The sequence below is a fragment of the Protopterus annectens genome, chromosome 6.part0, assembly GCF_019279795.1.
Source record: "Protopterus annectens isolate FY-2018-M chromosome 6.part0, PAN1.0, whole genome shotgun sequence".
In the NCBI taxonomy this organism is placed as follows: Eukaryota; Metazoa; Chordata; order Ceratodontiformes; family Protopteridae; genus Protopterus; species Protopterus annectens.
The window spans coordinates 302,982,872-303,003,585 of record NC_056737.1 but is presented as its reverse complement, the minus strand read 5'-3'; the positions used below and the strand labels follow the sequence as shown (position 1 = coordinate 303,003,585).

The following is a 20,714-nucleotide window of genomic DNA, read 5'->3' as shown; positions in this document are numbered from 1 at the left end:
GGATTAGAGTGGTTCTGGGAGGGTAAGGACTGAATAGAGTGGAATTAAGAACTAGAAATAGCTGAGAGAAACTCTTTAAACTAAACTAGGAAAAATGAAGAAACAAAGTTAATAATGGGGAAAGGCTGTCATCTAGTGGCTAATCTATGTAATTACAGCAGTGGTAGCCATGATGGGAGACCTTGAGACTAATGACCAACAAATATATAAAAAAAAGAAACAGAAGTAGATGGGGAAGAGTTAAGAGGCTAGGTTAAGGGCAAGACTAGGGGGATACCGAGTAAGAAGGCTATGGCTGCTGGCTGTCCTGGCAAGGAGCATGCATTAACCACCTAGCAGTAATTACCCAACATTAATAATTGTAGGAGGAAGCCTCAATTACACATACTTTCTTGCTTCCTTGGAGTAGTACAGCACAGAGAGTAGATTTGGCTTTTTTCCTATGCTGGGGATGAGGCAGCAGAGTTCTTTTAAGTTAGTTTTCTTTTTTTATTTCTTGGGTGTCCTGGAGGACACAAACACAGGGATAGTGTAGGCAGGCTGGATAAGAAAGAAAAGCTGAAGGAGCTATATATAGAGAGAAAAAAAATGAATTGGGGTAAACTAGGCAGAAAAAAACAAAGAGTAACAGGCATTTAACAATGATAAAGAAGAAAAAAAAGCAGGTTGTAGCTTGTGAAACAAAATGAGTGCTAGGATGAAGGTCTCATTAGGCTTTAAACTGTGGTAATAAAAAAAAACAGCTACTGTAATTCAAACAAAACACTGGCTTGAATAGGTTTGCAATGGTACAATTATGCTAGAATAAAATGCTAGCTTAGATAAGTTGTTGCAGAACCATAGTTTGTGTAATGCTCTATAAGGCCAGTTTGTGTTGTGCCACATAACTAAGAAGTTTGTGGTGTTCTTTCTAGTAATAGTTTGAGGTATGCAGTTTAACTAGAAACTGTGGTCTGTTTTATAATCATAGTTTGTAGTATGTTGTATAAGGCCAGTTTCACTGTACTGCATTACTAACAAGTTAGTGGTAAATTTTACATCTGTAGTTTGTAGTCTGCTGTATAACCATGGCTTATAGTATGCTATATAGCTAAAAACTGTATATATAACCATAGTTTGTGGTCTCCAGTATAGCAATAGGTTGTGGTATGTTATATAACTGTAGGCTGGAATGTGCTACATAATTATAGCATAATGTAAACAGGATATGCTCAGTTTGTGTTTTGCTATGTAACTAAGGACTTTTTGGTGTATTTTGTATCTGTACTTTGTGGTGTGCTGGGCAATCATAGTTTGTTTGTGGTGTGCTTTACACTAAAATGTTTATGATCTGCCAAAGAACTGTTTGTGATTTGCTGGCTAACTAAGGAGTCTGTGATGTGCTGTATAACTGTAGTTTGTGATGTGCTTTATAACCACAGCTTGTGACTTACTACATGCCAATAGTTTTGTTGCATTGTGCAATCCCAGTTTATGGTGTGCTGCTTGTTTGTGATGTGCTATATAATCATAGTTTTGGTGTATAACTATAAAGTTTGTGGTGAATCTACTACGAGCCTGGAACTATAATCCCCAAGAACTGAGCAAAACTTGTCAAAACCCACCCATGTGAGCACACACAGACACACCAAAACTGTGAGTGACACCTCTTTTAAAGAGATACAAGTGGTAATCCCCACTTACTCTCTTACTTATACTAACTACAGGCATAAGGAAAAGAAAAACTCCTAGAAGTGAAAAAATGGCTTATGCAACTGTGATCTCACAGCGGAGGTGGATGTTACCCAAGTGGTAAGCCAGAGCCACCTCCCTCTCCACAAGATGAGAGAAATAGCATTAGCTGCTCACTCACATTCTTCCTGCCCCGTCCCATTAGTGTACATGCCACGAATCAATCTGCTTACTTCCATCCTTCCTGCCTGGACCCACTAGTGTACATGCCACGAATCAATCTGCTTACTTCCATCCTTCCTGCCTGGACCCACTAGTGTACATGCCACTAATCAATCTGCTCACTCCCATTCTTCCTGCCCGGTCCCACTAGTGCACATGCCAATAATCAAACCACTACATCCCTGTGCAAAACAAGGATGGGGTCCTAAAAGGTTTCTTTTAAAGTGATGTTTTCTTTCACTGCAAACAGATCTTTTGTGTGGTAAAAGTAAATGACTAGCAGCTAACAACAAATAAGTCTAAAATCTAATACCTTTTAATGGAACAAAACCAGGCTTTTTCTAGCTTCATTTAGTCATTTTAGTCATTCTCCACTTAGTCACTTCATTCAGTTCAGAGTTGTTCAGGAACTGGAGTCTAACCCGGCACTCAGTGGGAAATAGACTAAGACATTTATCCTTAGCAGAGTGCCAGACCATTGCAGGACATGCACTCCTAGTCAGTCATTTACAGATACACACACCTACCTACAGGCAGTTTGGAGGATCACCAGTTCACCTACATCCTTTAGGATGTAGAGGAAATGATTATTCAGTGAGAATCTGTGTGGACATTATACTGTAATGTAGCAATACTATTTTACCATTAGACTATATTCATTTTCTTTCAAAACATGGAGCCAAATGGTCTTAAAGCAGTCCAAAGAAAGTGAAACAAAGGTTTTGTTAGTTTGTTTGACTGAACCAAAGCTTCAAAAGGTAGCATATTTTTGATACAGTATAGGTGCTGCTGAGCAAGAACCAGTTTTTTCCAAAGCCTGAATCATCTATTCCAAGACTACATTACAGAGGGTTGAACTGTACTAATAACAAAACTGTATTTTTATAACTGGATTCATATTTTTTTTTAAGGGAAACTGATCAGTTCAGTAAAGATGGTTGACTTTACTGTGAACTAAGTGATGAACACCTAAAATCTGATCTGCACATTCAAGTAACCCATTTTACAGTGATCCAAAAACGTTTTTTTTTATCATGCATGGAAGGTGACTGCTGCCTGTTTTATCAATCCCCTGACATATACATCAGCAATCTTTACCAACCTATAATCAACACAACTCACACATTTTGAATAATCATACAACAGGTTTGCAGAGTATGCAGCCAGCCTTCCCAACAGAACACACCACTGCACAGCTGTCAAATGGCTAAACTGGCTCAACTTTCCTAACCTCCTCAAATTCAACCAATTAAAACTGACGCAAAACCTCCTCTTTCGGCCATAAACCTACCTCATCCTCAGCCGTCACCTGCACTGATATATCCCTTTTCATACTCTGTGTTCATCTGAAAAATGTCTGTCAAATGTGAATCCCTCACACAACTCTCATGGAGACACTTCATATGCTTGCCACATGACAAAACAGTAGAGCTCCCTTCTAACATCTCTCCACCAAATAAATGCACCAAAAACCTTCAAACAGGAAGCAGAATCCTTTCTTCTTGACGTATGTTAATGTCACTACTCAGAACCACCTGAGTAACTCCTCCCTCACGTCCCGCCTCTCCCCACACAATGGCATAGTGGTACTCCCAGCTATAGCACACCTGTTGTGCAGAATCACTAACCACCATCAGAGTGCTCTCCCATTATTTCACTGACCTTCTCAAGGTCCTCATCTACTTCTTCTCCCAAACATATTACCCTGGCCACCACATACATCCTCTTATATATCTCTAGCTATATATTCCACACTAGACTCTTCCCTCATAGAACTTCATCTCCGTTTCATTTCACACCAGCTTCTTCTCTATTACTATCCGATTCTCTGCTTTCACTACATAATGATCTCTTTCTCTCTCTTTTCATTCGGTCATACTTGTGGCCATCCAACCTAGGCACCCGAGAATCACTATCTCCTCAATACTTCAGTGCCAGTCCTGTCATTGTAAAAATATTTCATTTAAAGTGTTGTACAGCGCAACCACCAAAACTGTCTTTGTATTAATTGTTATAAAGGATTCACTTTAGTCTGTGCGTATATTACTGTTTATTACTGGTAGCAGCTGGTGTAGAGAGTTAAGGCTGTGAGCTGCAGTTTCTGTGATACAGAGTTTGATTCTGTCTCCCCTCATTTCCCTATTGTGTGACCTTGTGCAAGTCACTTAACCATACATTACTCCCAGGTCAACCCTGAAAAGTGACTGTGTGCCCAGTGGGCCAACCTGGTTAACAAATGGGCATTATTATTATTTTTTTTTTTTACTACAGTGCTACCTCCAAAACTGTCTTTGCATATTTTTTAATAAAAGATTCACTTTAACGAGTATGTATTGGACAAGGCAATTATCTAGCTCTTACTATAACCTTATAAGAAACATACACATTTTGCAGTTGACTGTTGTCACAACCAGATTATTTTTTTCTGCCTTGTACTCTTCTCACACTGACTCTCCTCTTGTCTTGAAGTGGATAAACTGAAAATACAAGAGTGGCTTGAATGACTAAATAAATGAATGTTTACTTGACAGTATTATTCCAAATCTATGGGCTATTTCCACATCTATAGATTACTTGGCTTAGCCCATGGTCCTGGTGTTTGTTTTGACAAGTTCTGCAATTTTATAACTCTATTGTAGAATATAGTCATGCTGTTCATAAAATTTCATAAAGTGAGGAATTAATACTGCATACATGTAGATACTGCATACATGTAGATCCTGAGTGAACTGCGGTGGTGGTGCTGCGGTAGCGTTGTCACCTCACAGTTAGACGTTGCACGTTTGATTCTCAGTTAGAGCATCTTCTGTGTGTCGACATGCGTGAATGGGCGTTCCTTCGTTGAAGGTTGTGCATTAGGCCCAGCAAGCCAGCACGTAAAAATCTACTGCTAATCATTAGCGGACCGGAGTTCCGCTGTGGCAACCCCTAACCGGGAAAAGCCGAAAGACAGAAGACATGTAGATCCTGAGTATGTATGTATGTGCAAAGCATCTGACATGTGATAGCAGCTGGTAAAGCCATCCACTATGCATAAAAGGTGCTTCCCTTTAGGATGTCACTAGTACAAAGCAAGCCATTAAAATAATCAAGGAGTACAAAGTAATGATCTGGCTCCAGGGCAAAGAGACAGGGAGCCGTAACTGCAACCCAGGCAAACTGGTTTCATCTAACAAGCCCAGATCATGAGAAGCTGACGGGATAAAAAAACGGCAGTGGTATTTTACTGATTTGTCTGTCCTGCATGGAGGGGAGGGGAAGACAGTGGTATTTTACTGTCTGGTCTGTCCTGCAGGGAGGGGAGGTGTCATAAGCAGTGATGGAAGTACTGATGGTGGTACCAGGATACATATTTCATGCTTACCAATACCAGCGGCACACACCCACAGATGTTCTTAATCATAACAGCCTTGTGTTGCACATCAGGTGCTGGGGCAGAGAGATGAGCTGGGAATATAACTAAAGATCCCTGTAGTTCTGAATATGACACTGCACTAGGAGACTTCAGTCTCTTTTTGGATAACTTGAGGGTTTTGCATTAGGTCCTGGGAGTCAAGAATGGCTTCTGGTGTCCAAGACTGAGGACAGGCACCATTGGCAGCTGACATTCTTCTCCACAGCAGACAAAAAATTATTAGAAAAAAGTACAGTATGACATTTCTTTACCAAATGAATTGTAGGTGAATGATTTACCTAAAATATTATAGCAGTACAAGCACTGCAAAAACAAAGCAACCTATTTCACTCCTAATGCAAAGCATTTTCTACAAGTGCTTTACACAGAAAATGTATATATATAAATGGAAAAAGTGAATCTACTCCAGTATGAATTGGAGCAATTCGTAACAAAACAGGAATCAAGCAGTTACACAGGGGAGGCATGGCATAGTATTGCAATGTTTGGCAATGCTGATTTACTACTTGAGTGCCAACAATTTTTTTTCACTTATTTTTTACTAGTTAATCCCAATAGGCACAGGTGTCTCTTTTCAAGTGTGATCCAAAAACAATGTCTGCTTAAATAATTTGCTCAGACTCACACAGTAAGCAAACAAAGAGTGAGGGAATCAAACACAAGACTGTGGGATGGGACTTGTTAGCAGCACACAGTCTTAATACTCTGCACTAAACAGTAAGACTAGCTGTATCTCTATTTATTGTACATACACACTCTGCACATTTGCTACACACATTTTTTTTTCCATCTACTGGGGTTTCTCCTACCTCCCAAAGGCAATGCTGGTTGATTGGCTCCACTAAACTATTGAGCAACATTAATTTGCCTCTGTGGCCTTTGCTATAGCTGTAAAAGGTCCACAAAAGTCAGGTCTCATATCCAGTTAAAATACTTGAATAAATAAAATGTCGCCATTAGTACACAGCAACACCAGACTAAAAATAAAAAAGAAATGAGAAAATACAAATGAAAGTATGTTTTCTTTTCTACAGAATAATTACACTTGCAATGAACTGTTTACAAAACAACATGCATGTTGTTGTCATGTTCCTACCTGGGCAACGCTCCTGGTCACAAGTCCTAGCCTCAGTTGCAGTACAGGAATATCCACAGGATCTAGTTCGTTTCTGGTTCCCACTTCCACATGACACACTACAGGCAGACCAAGAACTCCATTCCTCTTCATCTTCATAGTCTGAGAATGGATATCAAGTTATGAGATGCTGTAAAAAGAGTTCATGCACTGTAACCAATAAACTCAACAGCAGGCCCGTGCAAAGTATCCTGCTATCTCATTGCATACAAATGTGTTTTATTTATTTTCACAAAGTACTAATGTGATGTCACATGCATTACTGTATACTAGTTTTAAGTGGTACTTACTTCTTACCTTGTCACTGGTGACAGCTGTTTAAATTTATGTTGGTCTCATTTTCCTTAAATATATATGATATTCTTTTTTAGAGTACATTTAGGAAAGTCTTGACAAATAAAAAGACTGGAACAGAACCATGGAACACTACTGTTTAAAGAGGATCTTATAAACTACCAACAGTTATCATAGTCATCTTTTCTGTGCATAGCTGTGGTAAATATTCAGTGAAAATGTTGTCACCCAAGATATTTGAAATTAAGTAGTCAATGGTTAAAAAAAATGAGTTTAAGTACATACCACAAAAACAGGGGGATGCTAACATTGTCTGAAAGAAGCAATTTTCTATTTGGCAGAAAAATCTGTATTTTTAGTAAAACTGGTTCTGTGATATGCTTTGGCTTTTAGCAGCTCAATATTTATTTATGTTGTGCATTTTATAAAATGGTTTGCACTGGCAGGATGCATTCATCCACATCTTTAAGACTGTTTTTCTTCCCAAATATTAAAATGTTCTTCTGCTGAATGTGCTATCACATTCACTTCATATGTGTACTAACTTATAATTAGCACAGCTTTATAAGGGAAAATATAAAAACATAATTATTTCAAAAATTCTAACAAAAGACTTAATTTTAACTGTTAGTATAATACATGACAAAAATATTATATGAAGTTCAACATCTTTTTTTCTTGGATTAAGAAAATAAACTTTTTCTCAAAAAATCTTACACTGAACAAGATACAAACATGTTACTTTATGCTGACCCTGGAATTTCTAACTCAGCTACATTTTTGGCACACTTAAGAGGAAAGACTGTATTACTAGATACAAATACATAAGAGGAATGTGGGCTGGCCACAGTAAGTACTCAGTTTTCTTACAGTAATCTTTTTTTTTTTTATATCCTTTAGTTGCAAACGTGAACACTATAATACACCAGTTCAGTTAAATGGAAGAGTTTATCTTCCTTTGAATCATGTGAGGAATGCAGTATCTATTGGCCGCCACAGATTAAGAGCCCGTATCTAAGGATAATGCATGATGTTAAACATTTTGGTGCTCAGTGGCCAAAACTGCACACTCCTTTGATCAGGAAAACATAATTTGAAGAGACATACAACATTTGCTTCTGGTGGCTTCAAAAACCTCCACGTTAAGTGAGTTGTATGTGCTTTGTGGCTGAGATGAAATGTCTTATTATGTGAGTAGTAAACAGATACTAGGCCCCATAGGTCTTAACCAATCAGAGAGAAATTTCAACAGAATCAGGAACAAATCCAGAAAAAATCAAGGACAATCAGGGACACTTTTAAAATATTAGTACTGTTAACATGAAACATTGACAGAATAAGAGAATGTGAATTAATATACATTTTCTGAAGTAAAAGAAGTTTACAACTCTTAATTCTTGTCATTATTTAGTATAATTCACTACCTTACCTCCAAAAGTCACCAGTTTTATGAGGGATTAAGAGGAACAAGCTAAAATCTGAGTCAAAATCAGGGACGTCCCTGATAACCAGGGACAGTTGATTTGTATGCTAGGCCTCCCTTCTTGAAGGTTTCACCCATACAAAAGGTGCATCAGAAAGTACTTCTGCGATGTGCAAGGTATTCACTATAATAAAACAAGTAAAGATGGTGCAACCTTTTTACAACAATAATGCACTGCATTATTCCAACATCCTAACAACTGCTTTAGATGTTCCTATGGCAGCAGATGCCCGTTTATAAGTAGAGAGGAATCAGTTTCCTTTTCTGTCCACTACTGGTGTCTGCGGGGGGGGGGGGGGATATATCCAGCTCATTCTCCTTGCCTTACTCAGTTCTTCTGAGTAAAATCCCCCCCCCCCCCTGTAAAACATGAATTCCCAGCATGGCCAGGCATGTGTACAGTTGAACTAGCCAACAACTTACGGTGCCATACGTTTAGGGGCACTTTTTCTCCATTTATTTACACTTTAGAGCAATACTTCTTTACTCTAAAAAAATAAAGAAACAAAGAAAGTGCTCCAGCTGAAAGAAAATACACCCATGACACAGAGTGCACTGCAGGGGGGTGGTATATTAATTGACTTGGCAACATTCAAGTCACCTCATGTTAACTTTAAATGCTGTGAGGTCACAGGTACAGAGACCTCTCAATGTTCAAATGTAGGCATGAAACTGCCTGAAGGAAGTCATTAAGTCATTGTTTTAACAGAATATGATAAACTCAGGGACATTCTACAGAGTTCTGCATAGACATGAGAGGAATGCCACAGTGAGTTAAGTGTTATTACTATTTCATGCTGGCAGTGGTCAACCATAATTTGGCGATATTTCTAGCTCTGTGAACTGTGTTGAGAGTTGAGGTGAGAGGAATGGAGTAGTGATTTACATGGACACTTGAGATGAGAGGAATAACATGGTGAAATAAAGGCTATTGTTTTTACAAGAATGCTGGCAGCTATTAACCAGATATTTTAGGCAGTGGGGGGTGAGGTTGGCTGGATTAAAATGCACAGTTGAATCAGTCACTATCTGGCTTTGTAGAACTAGTGTACATTTGTGAGAAGAAAGATGGACTAATTAACTGGACACCTGATATGCAGATACAGAGTAGGTACAATCAATGTGGTTGCCTTCTGTGGAGAAAAATGACTACATGCCTGCTGGTTTGCTTATTATTTTGGCTTTGCAGGACTAATGTGATTATGTGAAGCAACTTGTAAAATTTTAATGTGTGGCAACTGTTTGTTTGGTTCCAAAGTGAAATACATTACACAACCATCCTCTTTTATTACACTTACATGTCTGAACTGTATGTAGAAGTGGCTATAACTGCTTTGTGAGATTTGTCAGGATGACATTTACTGACTCTGCTGTCATTTTCTGTTTAACAATCATCTTTTATATTTTAAAGATAAATGTATCACACAATACCCAGCTCATAACTTCTTGGGGGCTGGTGGTGTCCATGCAACAAGGCTAAATAAGTGGATTTTGACATGGGCTTAGTAATCACCTTTGCTCTGAACACAATCTAGACTAAAACCAGCCCTGCTCTTAGGTGTACACAGAACGTAATTGTACTTGTGTGTGTGGAAGGGGGTAGGTAGGGACGATGTCATTATTTCTTTAACATTCCTCCCAAATGTCAGAGGTGGCTATATCTTGTATTGGGCTGAGGGCTGTGTGATCATTATTTCATTTAACTATCCTAACAAACTTTAAAGGGGGGCATTGAGGGTCACTGAAGCTTGTATGGGAGCACTGTACTGTCTAAAAGTAACAAGTTAGAAACATTAACGTAATTATTACTATTTTTTTTTTGTTTTCATCACAGTCGAACATCTGATACATATACAGGTGGCGATCCGTTCTTTATATAGGTCTGAGAGCAAATATGTTATGTTTTACTTTTTTAGTTTTTCCCCAGTCTGACATCAGAAGGTGGTTGTCTTTTGGGGGGTAGGAGGCGAGTAGCCATGTTGTTTATAAATGTGACAACATCAGCTTGAAATATATGGAGGTGAACATCTGTGCCTTAATTTTAATCTGAATTTAACACCAGAGGATGATATACAGAAAGTGACTACCTATTCCTAGATATGATATATGTATCCTCACAAGCATTTGCCTTCTCAAATTAATGTGAACTGGTGTTTGGTCAGCTTTGAGCATTAAAACTTCAACACGTTATATCTTCCTTTATATAGAAAATTAAGACTGAATTTCTTTTTCATAAGCATGTTTTTTGTTCAGGCCATCACTGGATCAAAAGGTTGGGAAAAAAGCTGTAAAATGCTCCTCAGAGCATTTATAACCCAATTGCGTCTGTGTACCTAGCAGCCCCCAGACCCCCAGCTTAATTTAATTATTACAGTGCGGACAGATGATCCGCTGTGGCGACCCCTAACCGGGAAAAGCTGAAAGAAGAAGAAGTCTTAGTCAGTTAAGGTGAGTTGAAAGGATGCAGGAAAAAGCAAAGTTGAAGAGTCACGGTTTTCATTCAGCCCATTGGTGGATGAAAAGGTTGTTTAAAAAAACTCTAAAATGCATCTGATTGCATCCAGAAACTTCATAGCTTCTGGGAATCTAGCAGCTCCCAGACTTCCAGCTTGATACATTTATTTCCACTGCAGTTATTATAGTCTAGTTATGGTTAGTTAGGTTGTGCTAGAAGGATACAGGAAAAAAACAAAACGGAATAATAAATCCAATTTTATTTCTGTGATCATAGTTTTTGTCCAAGCAACCATTGGATAAAAAGGTTATAAAAAAAAAAACTCAAATACATCTCAGAGCACCTAAAAACCTCAGGTTTTGACCCCTAGCTTAATGCAGATGTTTTCACCACAGTTATCAGACAACATGCTTGCTTAGATGTTGACTGAATGAATAACTGCAGACAAAAAGGAAGAGTAAACAAACCAAGGAAGAAAAAGGTAATCTGGATAGTGTGAATAGACCAAGATGTCTTTGGCACTGGGGGATGAGGGTCATGGAGCCTTTCCACCTAAGGCACTAAGTGTTTACCTAAGGCCAGCCTTAATTCCCAGAAAAAAAAGCAATCAACAGTGGAATTAATTGAATGCTTGAAGGCAAGTTTTGACTCCTCAAACAATAACTATGAGACCTGTTGGAAATACTCCTACAGTTTTAAAATGCAATCAAAATGATTCATGGGTACCCAGGGCAGATCCAGCATAAGGCAACCTAGACAGCTGCCTAGGGCCCAGTGGTGAGTGGAAACCAGGTCCAACTACATACTGCTCTGCTGCTGCTCTGTGGTCTCTATGCAACAGCAACAGTCTGTCTCATTGGCTCTTATTTAATCAATAAGAGAGGCTCCCTAAGCTCAAATCAGAAAGCAACATAAGCTCTGAGACTGAGGGGAAAAAGGAACATCTGACAATATTTTCTGGTAAATCTCTGCTGAGTCAGTAATGACAGTCTTTACGGTTTCATAGTCTTTCTTGTTCCGACAATGCATACAAACTTGTCTAATTTTTGCACTGTCCTTTTATTCTAGTTAAGTTTCATGAGGACTGTCTGATTAAGTGACTTGCTCAAAGTCTCACAGTAGGCAAATGGCAGTAGAAAGGATCAAACCCTGTACCCTTTGACTATAGGAAGCAGCTCATCAAGACCTTAGCGTCTTAATTTACTGCACTAACTGTCAGACTGTCATTAACTTCATTTTCTGACAAATCACTGATGATTACAGTCAGGCAATCATTCTAATCATAGTTTCATAGTTGTTTTTCAGAAAATGCATGTTGATGCAATACCTGTTATCCTCCAAACTTTTAAGTGAATTAGTGTTTTCTGCTACTTAAGGTTTTAAGCAGTTAATGGACTGTTTCTTGTAGTCAAAAGTATAAGGGTTTGAATCCTTCTACCTCCACTGGCTACATTGTGAGCTTGAGCAAGTCATTCATACAATGCTCCTGCATTACCTCTTAAAGGGACACTTTATCCAGTAGGTTAACCTGGTTAACAAATAAATAAATACAAGAAAATATTACTTAAAATTTGTCCCCACACTAAGACTTTTTTCTGTATTACACACAAAGACTTTGAGAGATATGTTGGTCTGTTCCATGCAAAATTCATGGCTTTCTGGCAAATATTTCTGGATTGCAGTCATTAAATAATAACAGCCAGGCATGTGAATTTTTGATTTGGTATCCTTCAGAAAATGTTTGTTATGCTAGGAACTTTTTAAGCATATAAGAGAAATAAGTAAAATATGTTGCTGATTTTGGGGTCTTTATTTCTGATTCTTGAGCTAAGAAGCTGTGTGGGCAGAGGTGACTTGTAATGGAATCCAATGTAAGGTATTGGCAGCAGCGAGCTAGATACATTTCTTGTCTATTATTTATGAATTTATTCACACACTTGACTTCGAGCAGTTATCTGGAGTGCACAGGTACAAGTAACTGTAATGGATGGCTTTGTGTTTATATAAATACCTGGTACCTGCATCCCATTGTAGAAAAGGTGTAAAGGAAGGAACTGACTGTAATACAGAGGAGCATCACCATTGTATACACCATGTTCTTCGGGTATGAGCCTTGGTTTCCTTGTGTTGTTGACTGTTGATAGTGTGTTTATTATTTGGTTGTACATAAATGGCATGAAGTATGTGAGCTTAATGTTAATATTTTAAGTTTGACTTGATTTTAATTTAGCTTGCTTTTTGCAGAAACATAGGTGTGAAATGTACTGTGTTTAGTTATAACAGTCTGCCGGTACTTAGTTCACGAGTAAGACTGAGCTCTTAATCAATTACTTCTCCACTACACAGTTTGTTTCTCTCTGCCTTTGTCTATCTGCTGTGTGACTCTGACCAAATCACTTCACCAGGCAGTGTTCTTGGACTACCCCTGAAAAGGGACACTTGCATCCAAGTAAGCTAATCCAAGCTGTTACAAATACATTACACTTTTGTCTTTTGAGTTCCTTCACCCTATACATAGCAGACAAAACAGTGCTTCATTGCATGCTATATGCTATCTGACTTTGAATCCCAGCAGTCTCTTGTAGATTAAGGGGTTGCCAGATGCATTTTCAATAAATGTGAGTTTCGGGTGTAGAGAATGTTACTGTTGCACTGTCACATATTAAGTCTGTTTTCAATGAGCGAGTTTTCTGTTTTGTTTGTCAAAAATTTGTCACTGTCAGTGTTTTTGCTGTAAATTTTAAAAACAGTTTTAAACTGAATCCAAATCCCTGTGATCGTTATAAAATAAAGAAGAAAACAGTATGCACAATGGCTGTTCTGAGCAGTGTTTTATGGTAATTAAGGACAGACAGCCAACTAATGGGATATTGGTATGGTTGTTGGGGATGGGGTTCCATTATTCTATCTAGGGTCCCATTTGATCATGACCTATCTCTGTTCTTATTGTTCAGAAATTGTGCAGGACTGGCTGTTAGGGTTTTCTGCTGTGAAATAAAAGATTAAGATTAAATACAAATCAGTGATCACTGTAAAAAAAAGGAAACAGTATTTACACTAACTGGTGTGAACAGTGCTTTACAGAAAATGGGGAAAGACAGCCAAGTAATGAGATACTGGTATGGCTGGGAGGACCTGGTTTATTACCCTGCTAGGGAGTCGGGGACCCATTTGACTATGAGCTGGCTCTGCAGGTACCAAAACCCACTGTCTGCAGCTTATGAAAACTTTAGAAAAAGCACATGAAACAGTAAATAATGAGGATAAAAAAACACCTGTTCACTCAAAGGCATATAGTTCTGGTAAGTGTCTCATATGAACTTCTCTCTGAGTAAGGTTCATGATGCAGTAACAATGATGTGAAAGTAGTAATAATGCTATGTGAAACAGTAATGATGATGAGCGAGATAGTAATAATGTGTGTGTGTGTGTGTTACTAATAATGATGTGCAGAGTAGTAATGATCTGTGGGGTAGTAATAAGGATCTGTGGGGTACTAATAAGGATCTGTGGGGTAGTAATAAGGATCTGTGGGGGAAGCAATGATGAGCGTGGCAGTAATGATTTGTGGGTTAGTACTAATAATGAGTAGGTAGTAATGATGTTTGAGGCAATAATAATGATGTGTAGGGTCATAATAGTGAGGCATGGTTTTGTAGTAATTATGAGTGGGGCAGTAATAATGATGTGTGGGGCAGCAATAATGAGGTGTAGAGAAAACTGTAAGGCAGTTTGTAGTAATGGGAAGAGGATGAGGAGGAAGCTAAAGCAAGGATCTTTAGGTCTAGTGTGGTAGCACTACCTCTGGACCCTAGACAGCAATCCAGTTCATAATACTTAATGAACAGTTACAGTCATTTCTCTGGTAAAATGGTGGGAGTTAGCCACCTAGTCACATCTTAATCAACTGTGCTTTCTTTGTTTCTTTGCCATTTAAAATGTTTGTACAGACGTGCTTATCACTATCTTAATATCATTAAGCCTGTTGTCCTATGCTGGATTTCTACAGGAACTGAGATCATGTGACTAGTGATAGAGACACATTGCTGTGGCTGTTACAGTAGCACATTAGGAACCTACAGTAATTACTTACTGCTGGCCTGTGTGCCAGGGTAGGTGTACTTTAGCAGTGGCTGCAGGCTGAATGTGCTACAGATTGTTGGCTGACTAGACTACTGGACTGTGAGGGAAGTTCATGAAGAAAGGCACCTCTGCTTGCCTTGTGAGCAAAAACAGTTTTAGGTTGAGAAACATTTTTTTTCTCCTTTCTTTAACTCTTTGTACTCCTGAAATTGAGATGCTTTCATTTTTTTCTAAGACTGTCATCCTGCCATCTGGGTTGACCAACCCTAATAGGGTCCAACTAATACTATCTGTTTGGCATACTCTGCTGAGACCTGTAAATACTACCATTTTTTTGTGATAGAATTTTGTTGCTCCCTTTTAGATTTCTCAGGATTCCTAATGTCAGTTTAGGATTTTACAAATAAAAGATCCTTTAGGTGATGCATAATCCAATCATGAATTTCAGACAGTATATCTATCAGCAGCAGCAGAATCATCACCATTTCTAAATCACTTGTCTTGGTAAGGGTTACAGTCTAAATATGAACAATTTTAGATAATTTCATTTTGTTATGTTACATTACATGACAAAGTTGTGCTAGAAAAAAGATGCATTGCTTGTGTGGTGTGTCCTGCTTGTGCAGGTGGTAGATTTCACTTGTCCCTCCTGTGACCCTCTTCTTAGCTCACCATCCAACTTAGACCTTCTTGAATGACTCTGTGTCCTTACAGTTCACTACCCATTTCGATAACCTGATCTATTTATCTACTACTATTTCTACAAAAAGTATTTTTTAGGCTCAAGGTTAAACTCTGTATTATCATTCTAGCAGATGTGCCCACTCATCCCTCCTTTGTATGCCATCATGCCACCACCCCCCAAGTGTTCTGTGCACCAATATTATGTCACACCTTTATCACATATCCTCAGGTGAGAAGAGACTTAGCTCTCATAACCTGTCCTCTACTACCTGCCCTCCATTCCATTTACTACCTTACTAGCCTTTCCCTGTGCTTTCTGTGCAGGTTTAACATACTCACCCTTATACAGGGATCAGCACTGCAAAGGGTATTCCTACAGGTATGGATCAGGGAATAACAGAGCAGAAACATAATTTTTCTGTTTCTGGAGTCTATTCCCCTAATGATACAGTCCTGAATCTAACTGATGAGGTTGTATCTGGTGGTTCAGTTCTTGAGTTATTAACAGAGCGAGTTCTTTTTCCTTGATTTCTGCTTTTCACAGTCACTCATCTCTGTTAATATTCCACAATGGGATTATTAGACCCTATGGGAAGTACTTTGCATATCCATACATTAAACCTTAGATGCCATATCTCCACCCACTCAGCCAGTTTCCTAAAGTTCCATTTGAGGCTTGTTCCCTTTTTTATTTTAGTGTCACAGAGCAAGCACCCCCATCCAGTTTCTGATCTGGTAATATATTCCCAGATCTTACACTTTCTTGCTGTGTTAGTACTTGGCAACATAACCCACCTTCATGCATGTCCTGGTAGCTTTAATGTCCACTTTCTGCTCTTATTCAGTGCAGTAGTTCTCTACACTATTTCTTTTGTGCTCACATGTACTATATCATTATGCACCTCCTGCAGTCCATGAGAAGCTTTTTCACTTCCTGTCTTGTCCTGTTTAATCTCAGTCCTGGGACAGTTCTCACTTCCTACTTGTCCTGGTCTTTCTGAATTGCCTACCATCTAATTTACCCTGAGTTTGAGTCTTATTAGAACTGCTCCAACACTTTCTCAGCCGCCATCCTTGCTGCAAACTTTCTTCAAATACCTGTGCAAGCTCTCCTATCCTCTTCTTGTAATCTATTCCTCCTGTTTGCACCACACCCAAAGCTCCCTGTCTTGTCTTACTCATGTTTACCCACTATAAACAGCCTAACAATTCAGATTTACTTTCTTGTACCTCCTGATTCTTCCTCCCACACTGCCCACTGCTACTGCTTCCTCCTCTCTTCTTTGCTCTTCTCCTCCTCTTTAGTGGCCAGCTCTGTGATGATAGGAGGTACTCCCAGCCATGCCAGGAGAAGCAGGGCAGTGTATGTGCAAGATATGCCAGCACAGCTAGCTGGAATTTTGTAAAGAATCATATGTCATTTGTATGTCAAACTGATTTGTGAAGCTGCTTGTGTTAAAAATGTATCAACAGTGTGGCCTGATGGAAAGCAAAGAAATGTATTATTGTAGCTGAATTAAATGTATATGTTTGAACAGAGGACTGGAACATAAGAGGTTAATCTCAAACTTTAAAATATATCTGAAATTAAATTACTTTATGGGTTAAGGCATAAAGATGTTATCCCACAGTTTTGAATGGAGCCAGAGATGCAATTTCTGTGCTAGAGAATAGGTTGTAGCTCCTGTAGGAAGAGTGAAATGGTTTTCTTAATTTATGGCTTCCAGATGCTATAATAAAGCTTAGCTAAAGGTCTAGTGTGTATTGTAGCACATAGGTGCTAAAGCCAAGCAGCTTCTAGTGATAGAGGATAGTGTGGGAAACAGAGTCAGATGACCAGATGTGTGTGATGTCATTCTGTAAGCCAGAAATAATATTTAGATATTAGTAGAAGACTGCTCTCAGCATTCTGTAGTCTGTTCTTGGAAACCTGACTAAAAAGACCCTCACCCACATCATCTTGCCTTACAGTAGTAAATAACTTAACTAGGGAACAGCGATTATTTTAGTTGATCAGGAATATATAATGAGATTAGCTAAATACTATTTTTCTATATATATGTGTGAAACTTTCCATTGGTGTTATTCCTCTGACCGAAACTCTGGTGTTTACTGTAAACAGATAGCCACTCCTGAAATCCTTGCTGTTTGGTCAACATTACCATTTGTATTAATATTAACTAAGAGCCTTATAGTAAGTGACTGCTGGCAGTGAATATATCTTACAGCCTGGGCAAAGTTGGTAGAGCAGGTAATCAATGCCAGCCTTTCCCAGGTCTGCGTGTGTGTGAAAATTAAGTCTCAAAGACTGTGTGTGTGTGTGTGTGTGTGTGTGTGTGTGTGTGTGTGTGTGTGTGTGTGTGTGTGTGTGTGTGTGTGTGTGTGTGTCTGTGTGTGTCAGCTACAGGGAGCAGAGACATGAAGCACTGGTCTCACAGAGTGGGTGCTAAACACAGCGGTGCCAATGGAGATCCTTACTGGGGGACCTGGGGGAGAGACTGATATAGAGACACTCAGAGCCCAGGCTGTTTGTGTGCCAAGTGTACTCTTAAGGGAAACTGTGCTTGATGAAGAGAGGTCTGCATCAGAAATATGGAGTGTATCCATTTGTATTCCAAATGAACATTCCTCTCCAGTGTCAGTGGTGAGGATTCAGGTTCCTTGATTACTAGGCCAGAGTGGGGACATCACAAGCTCTATATTTAATAATCTCTCCCTTGGCTGTTTCAAGTCTTGTTCTACTTACCCTCTCTTCCTCTCTACCTTCAGTCATGAGCTGCTCCTTTCTCATCACACATTATGTCAAACTCATCTTCTGCCCAATACTTTACCTCAAGTACACAAAGAGGGACATTTTTATGGAAACATTAAGATTTTGCAGGACAAATGATACTCATAACCAGTAAAAAAGAATGGATATCATTGTCCAAATAAAACTCACTCTCATAGAATTTGAACGTTTTTTTTTTACTGTTCATCTGGAACTATATAAAAATATTAATATTTTATGCAATTATTCAAGGAAACATAGAAAACATTTAATAACAAAAGAAAAAGTTTCAGTACATTTGACATTTTCCATGTTCTTTCACAGGACAAAATTGCCTAAGTAGAACTGTAATGTGTAGAATGGGAAAGGTGGTAACCCTACATCAGCCCTTTTCCTTATACTGTATCAGTGGTGCTTTTCTCTCAAGGTCTTCACTATAAACTGCATCTACCCAGCTGGGTACATTGATCAGTAAACTGAATATATCATTCTATAAATACATGTGTGTGTGTGTGTGTGTGTGTGTGTGTGTGTGTGTGTATACACACAGACATACACACACACACACGCATATATATAGATATATATATATAAATATCTATGTATATATGAATACACACACACACACACACACACACACACACACACGCACACGCACATGCACACGCACACACACATAAATAAGCTCTTCTGTATGGTACCAAGCTAAGTCAGTCTAGTAAACTTACATCTCCTGGCGACTCCTTTAAGAAACACCAGTTTACAGCACAGATCTTGCCCTTTACCTACTGTCTTATTTGGGTCTATATTATAACATTGAATTCTACAAAGATTGAATGTTATAACATCGAACCCTAAACACCGAAATCCGAAAACATCGAACAGTCAGAATAGCGATTTTTTTCCCAGGAAAAAAATTTGCTATTCCGAGAAACATACACACAACACAAACACACACAAAAAACAGCAATCCACACATATACACTTAAAATCCTACACCTAAACCTAAACTAAACTTTACATACACTACTAGCTATCCACTTACCTTAACCCAACCCTAACCCTAAGGTCCATCACTATCGCACACTCGCCTCACCCGCGCCCTAACCCTAACTCACCTAACCTGCCCCCTAACTCTAACCTACACACAACCACACACTTACCTGACCAGCGCCCTAACCCTAACCTGCCCCTAACCCTAACCTACACAGAATCGCACACTTACCTGACCCGCGCCCTAACCCTAATGTCCACACAACCACACACTTACCTAACCCGCTCCGTAACTCTAACTCACCTAACCCGCCCCCTAACCCTAACCTACACACAATCGCACACTTGCCTGAACCCGACCCGTAATGTTCCAACATATCGAATGCTGAAAACAGCGAAGCCACAGCAACGGCACACCGAATTCTTTCCCTGGGAAAGAATTCGGTGTCCTGCACCTTCGCTGTTTTCAGCATTCGACATTACGGGGTCGATATTATAACATTCGATCTTTGTAGAATTCGATGTTATAATATAGACCCGTCTTATTTATACTGTATTTAGTTTTGAATCACAAGTTTTATGGCCAGGAGACAATCATATATAATATCCTGTATTCTCATCTTCCTTCTCATTTTTCTTTCTTACGCCCATTTTATTTTTATTGCTATATTTTGCTTCTTTCATTCTGTTCCTGCTTCCTCAATAATTTGCAAAGCTTCCAAATGCTGTACTTTTCTCCCACCATAGATTTTTGTTGCTGTTTCAAGATTTATGTTAATATCTAAAATAACGGTTTACTATGGTATGGTCGAACTGGACCCCATCGAATGATGAGATTGTTGACCCACGTATGTGAAAAAGACAATGTTGAATTCTGACATTGTCGAAATATGACTCGCCTTCAAACTCGAAACGGGCTTTAACATGGATCAAGATAGGAGCGAGATTCCTTCTTTGACAATGTCGGGTTTGACATTGTCACCGTTCAGCCTCCGGACTTTGATGGAAGTGGGTTCAACCGAACCCACTTCGACCTTACCATAGTAAACCAAACTAACATCTTTGTTGTTGTCCTGTATCAAACTTGCAATTAAAACATACTTCTTCTTAAAGTAATGATTTAAAGAAAACCACAGTCTTCAGCATATTATACTTGTTTCTTAATTATCATTTCAGAAATCCATAATAATAATTTCAAATCCCTAATAGTAATTGCTTTTGAACAGAGAGAAGCTCCACTGTATTAGTTGTTGGCTATATGAGTCCTATTAACTGTTTCTTTTATACTCATATTATTTGTATGATGATATAAGTTTAATCTGCTTGCAAACATGTATGATTCATGCTTACCTTAAATCCCACTTCTTGGGTGGATTTGGCCTGGGTTGTTGCAAAAAGTCCCTAAGATCATTTCTCTTATCTTGTGAACAAATAAAGTAAATATATCAGATGCACCTACAGGAGTTGATCTCTCCTGGAGGTCTATTATTTGTCCTTATTTCAAAGCTG

General features: G+C 38.8%; 1 protein-coding gene across 1 annotated transcript in view; it reads right to left on the bottom strand.

The window, feature by feature from the left end:
- ISM2 (isthmin 2) overlaps nt 1-20,714 on the bottom strand; it is an 832,179-nt gene that overhangs the window by 102,203 nt on the left and 709,262 nt on the right. Inside the window, exon 4 of the mRNA XM_044074053.1 lies at nt 6,405-6,545. Within this exon, the coding sequence (XP_043929988.1) occupies nt 6,405-6,545 (141 nt within the window). The remainder of the gene's footprint in view (nt 1-6,404; nt 6,546-20,714) is intronic.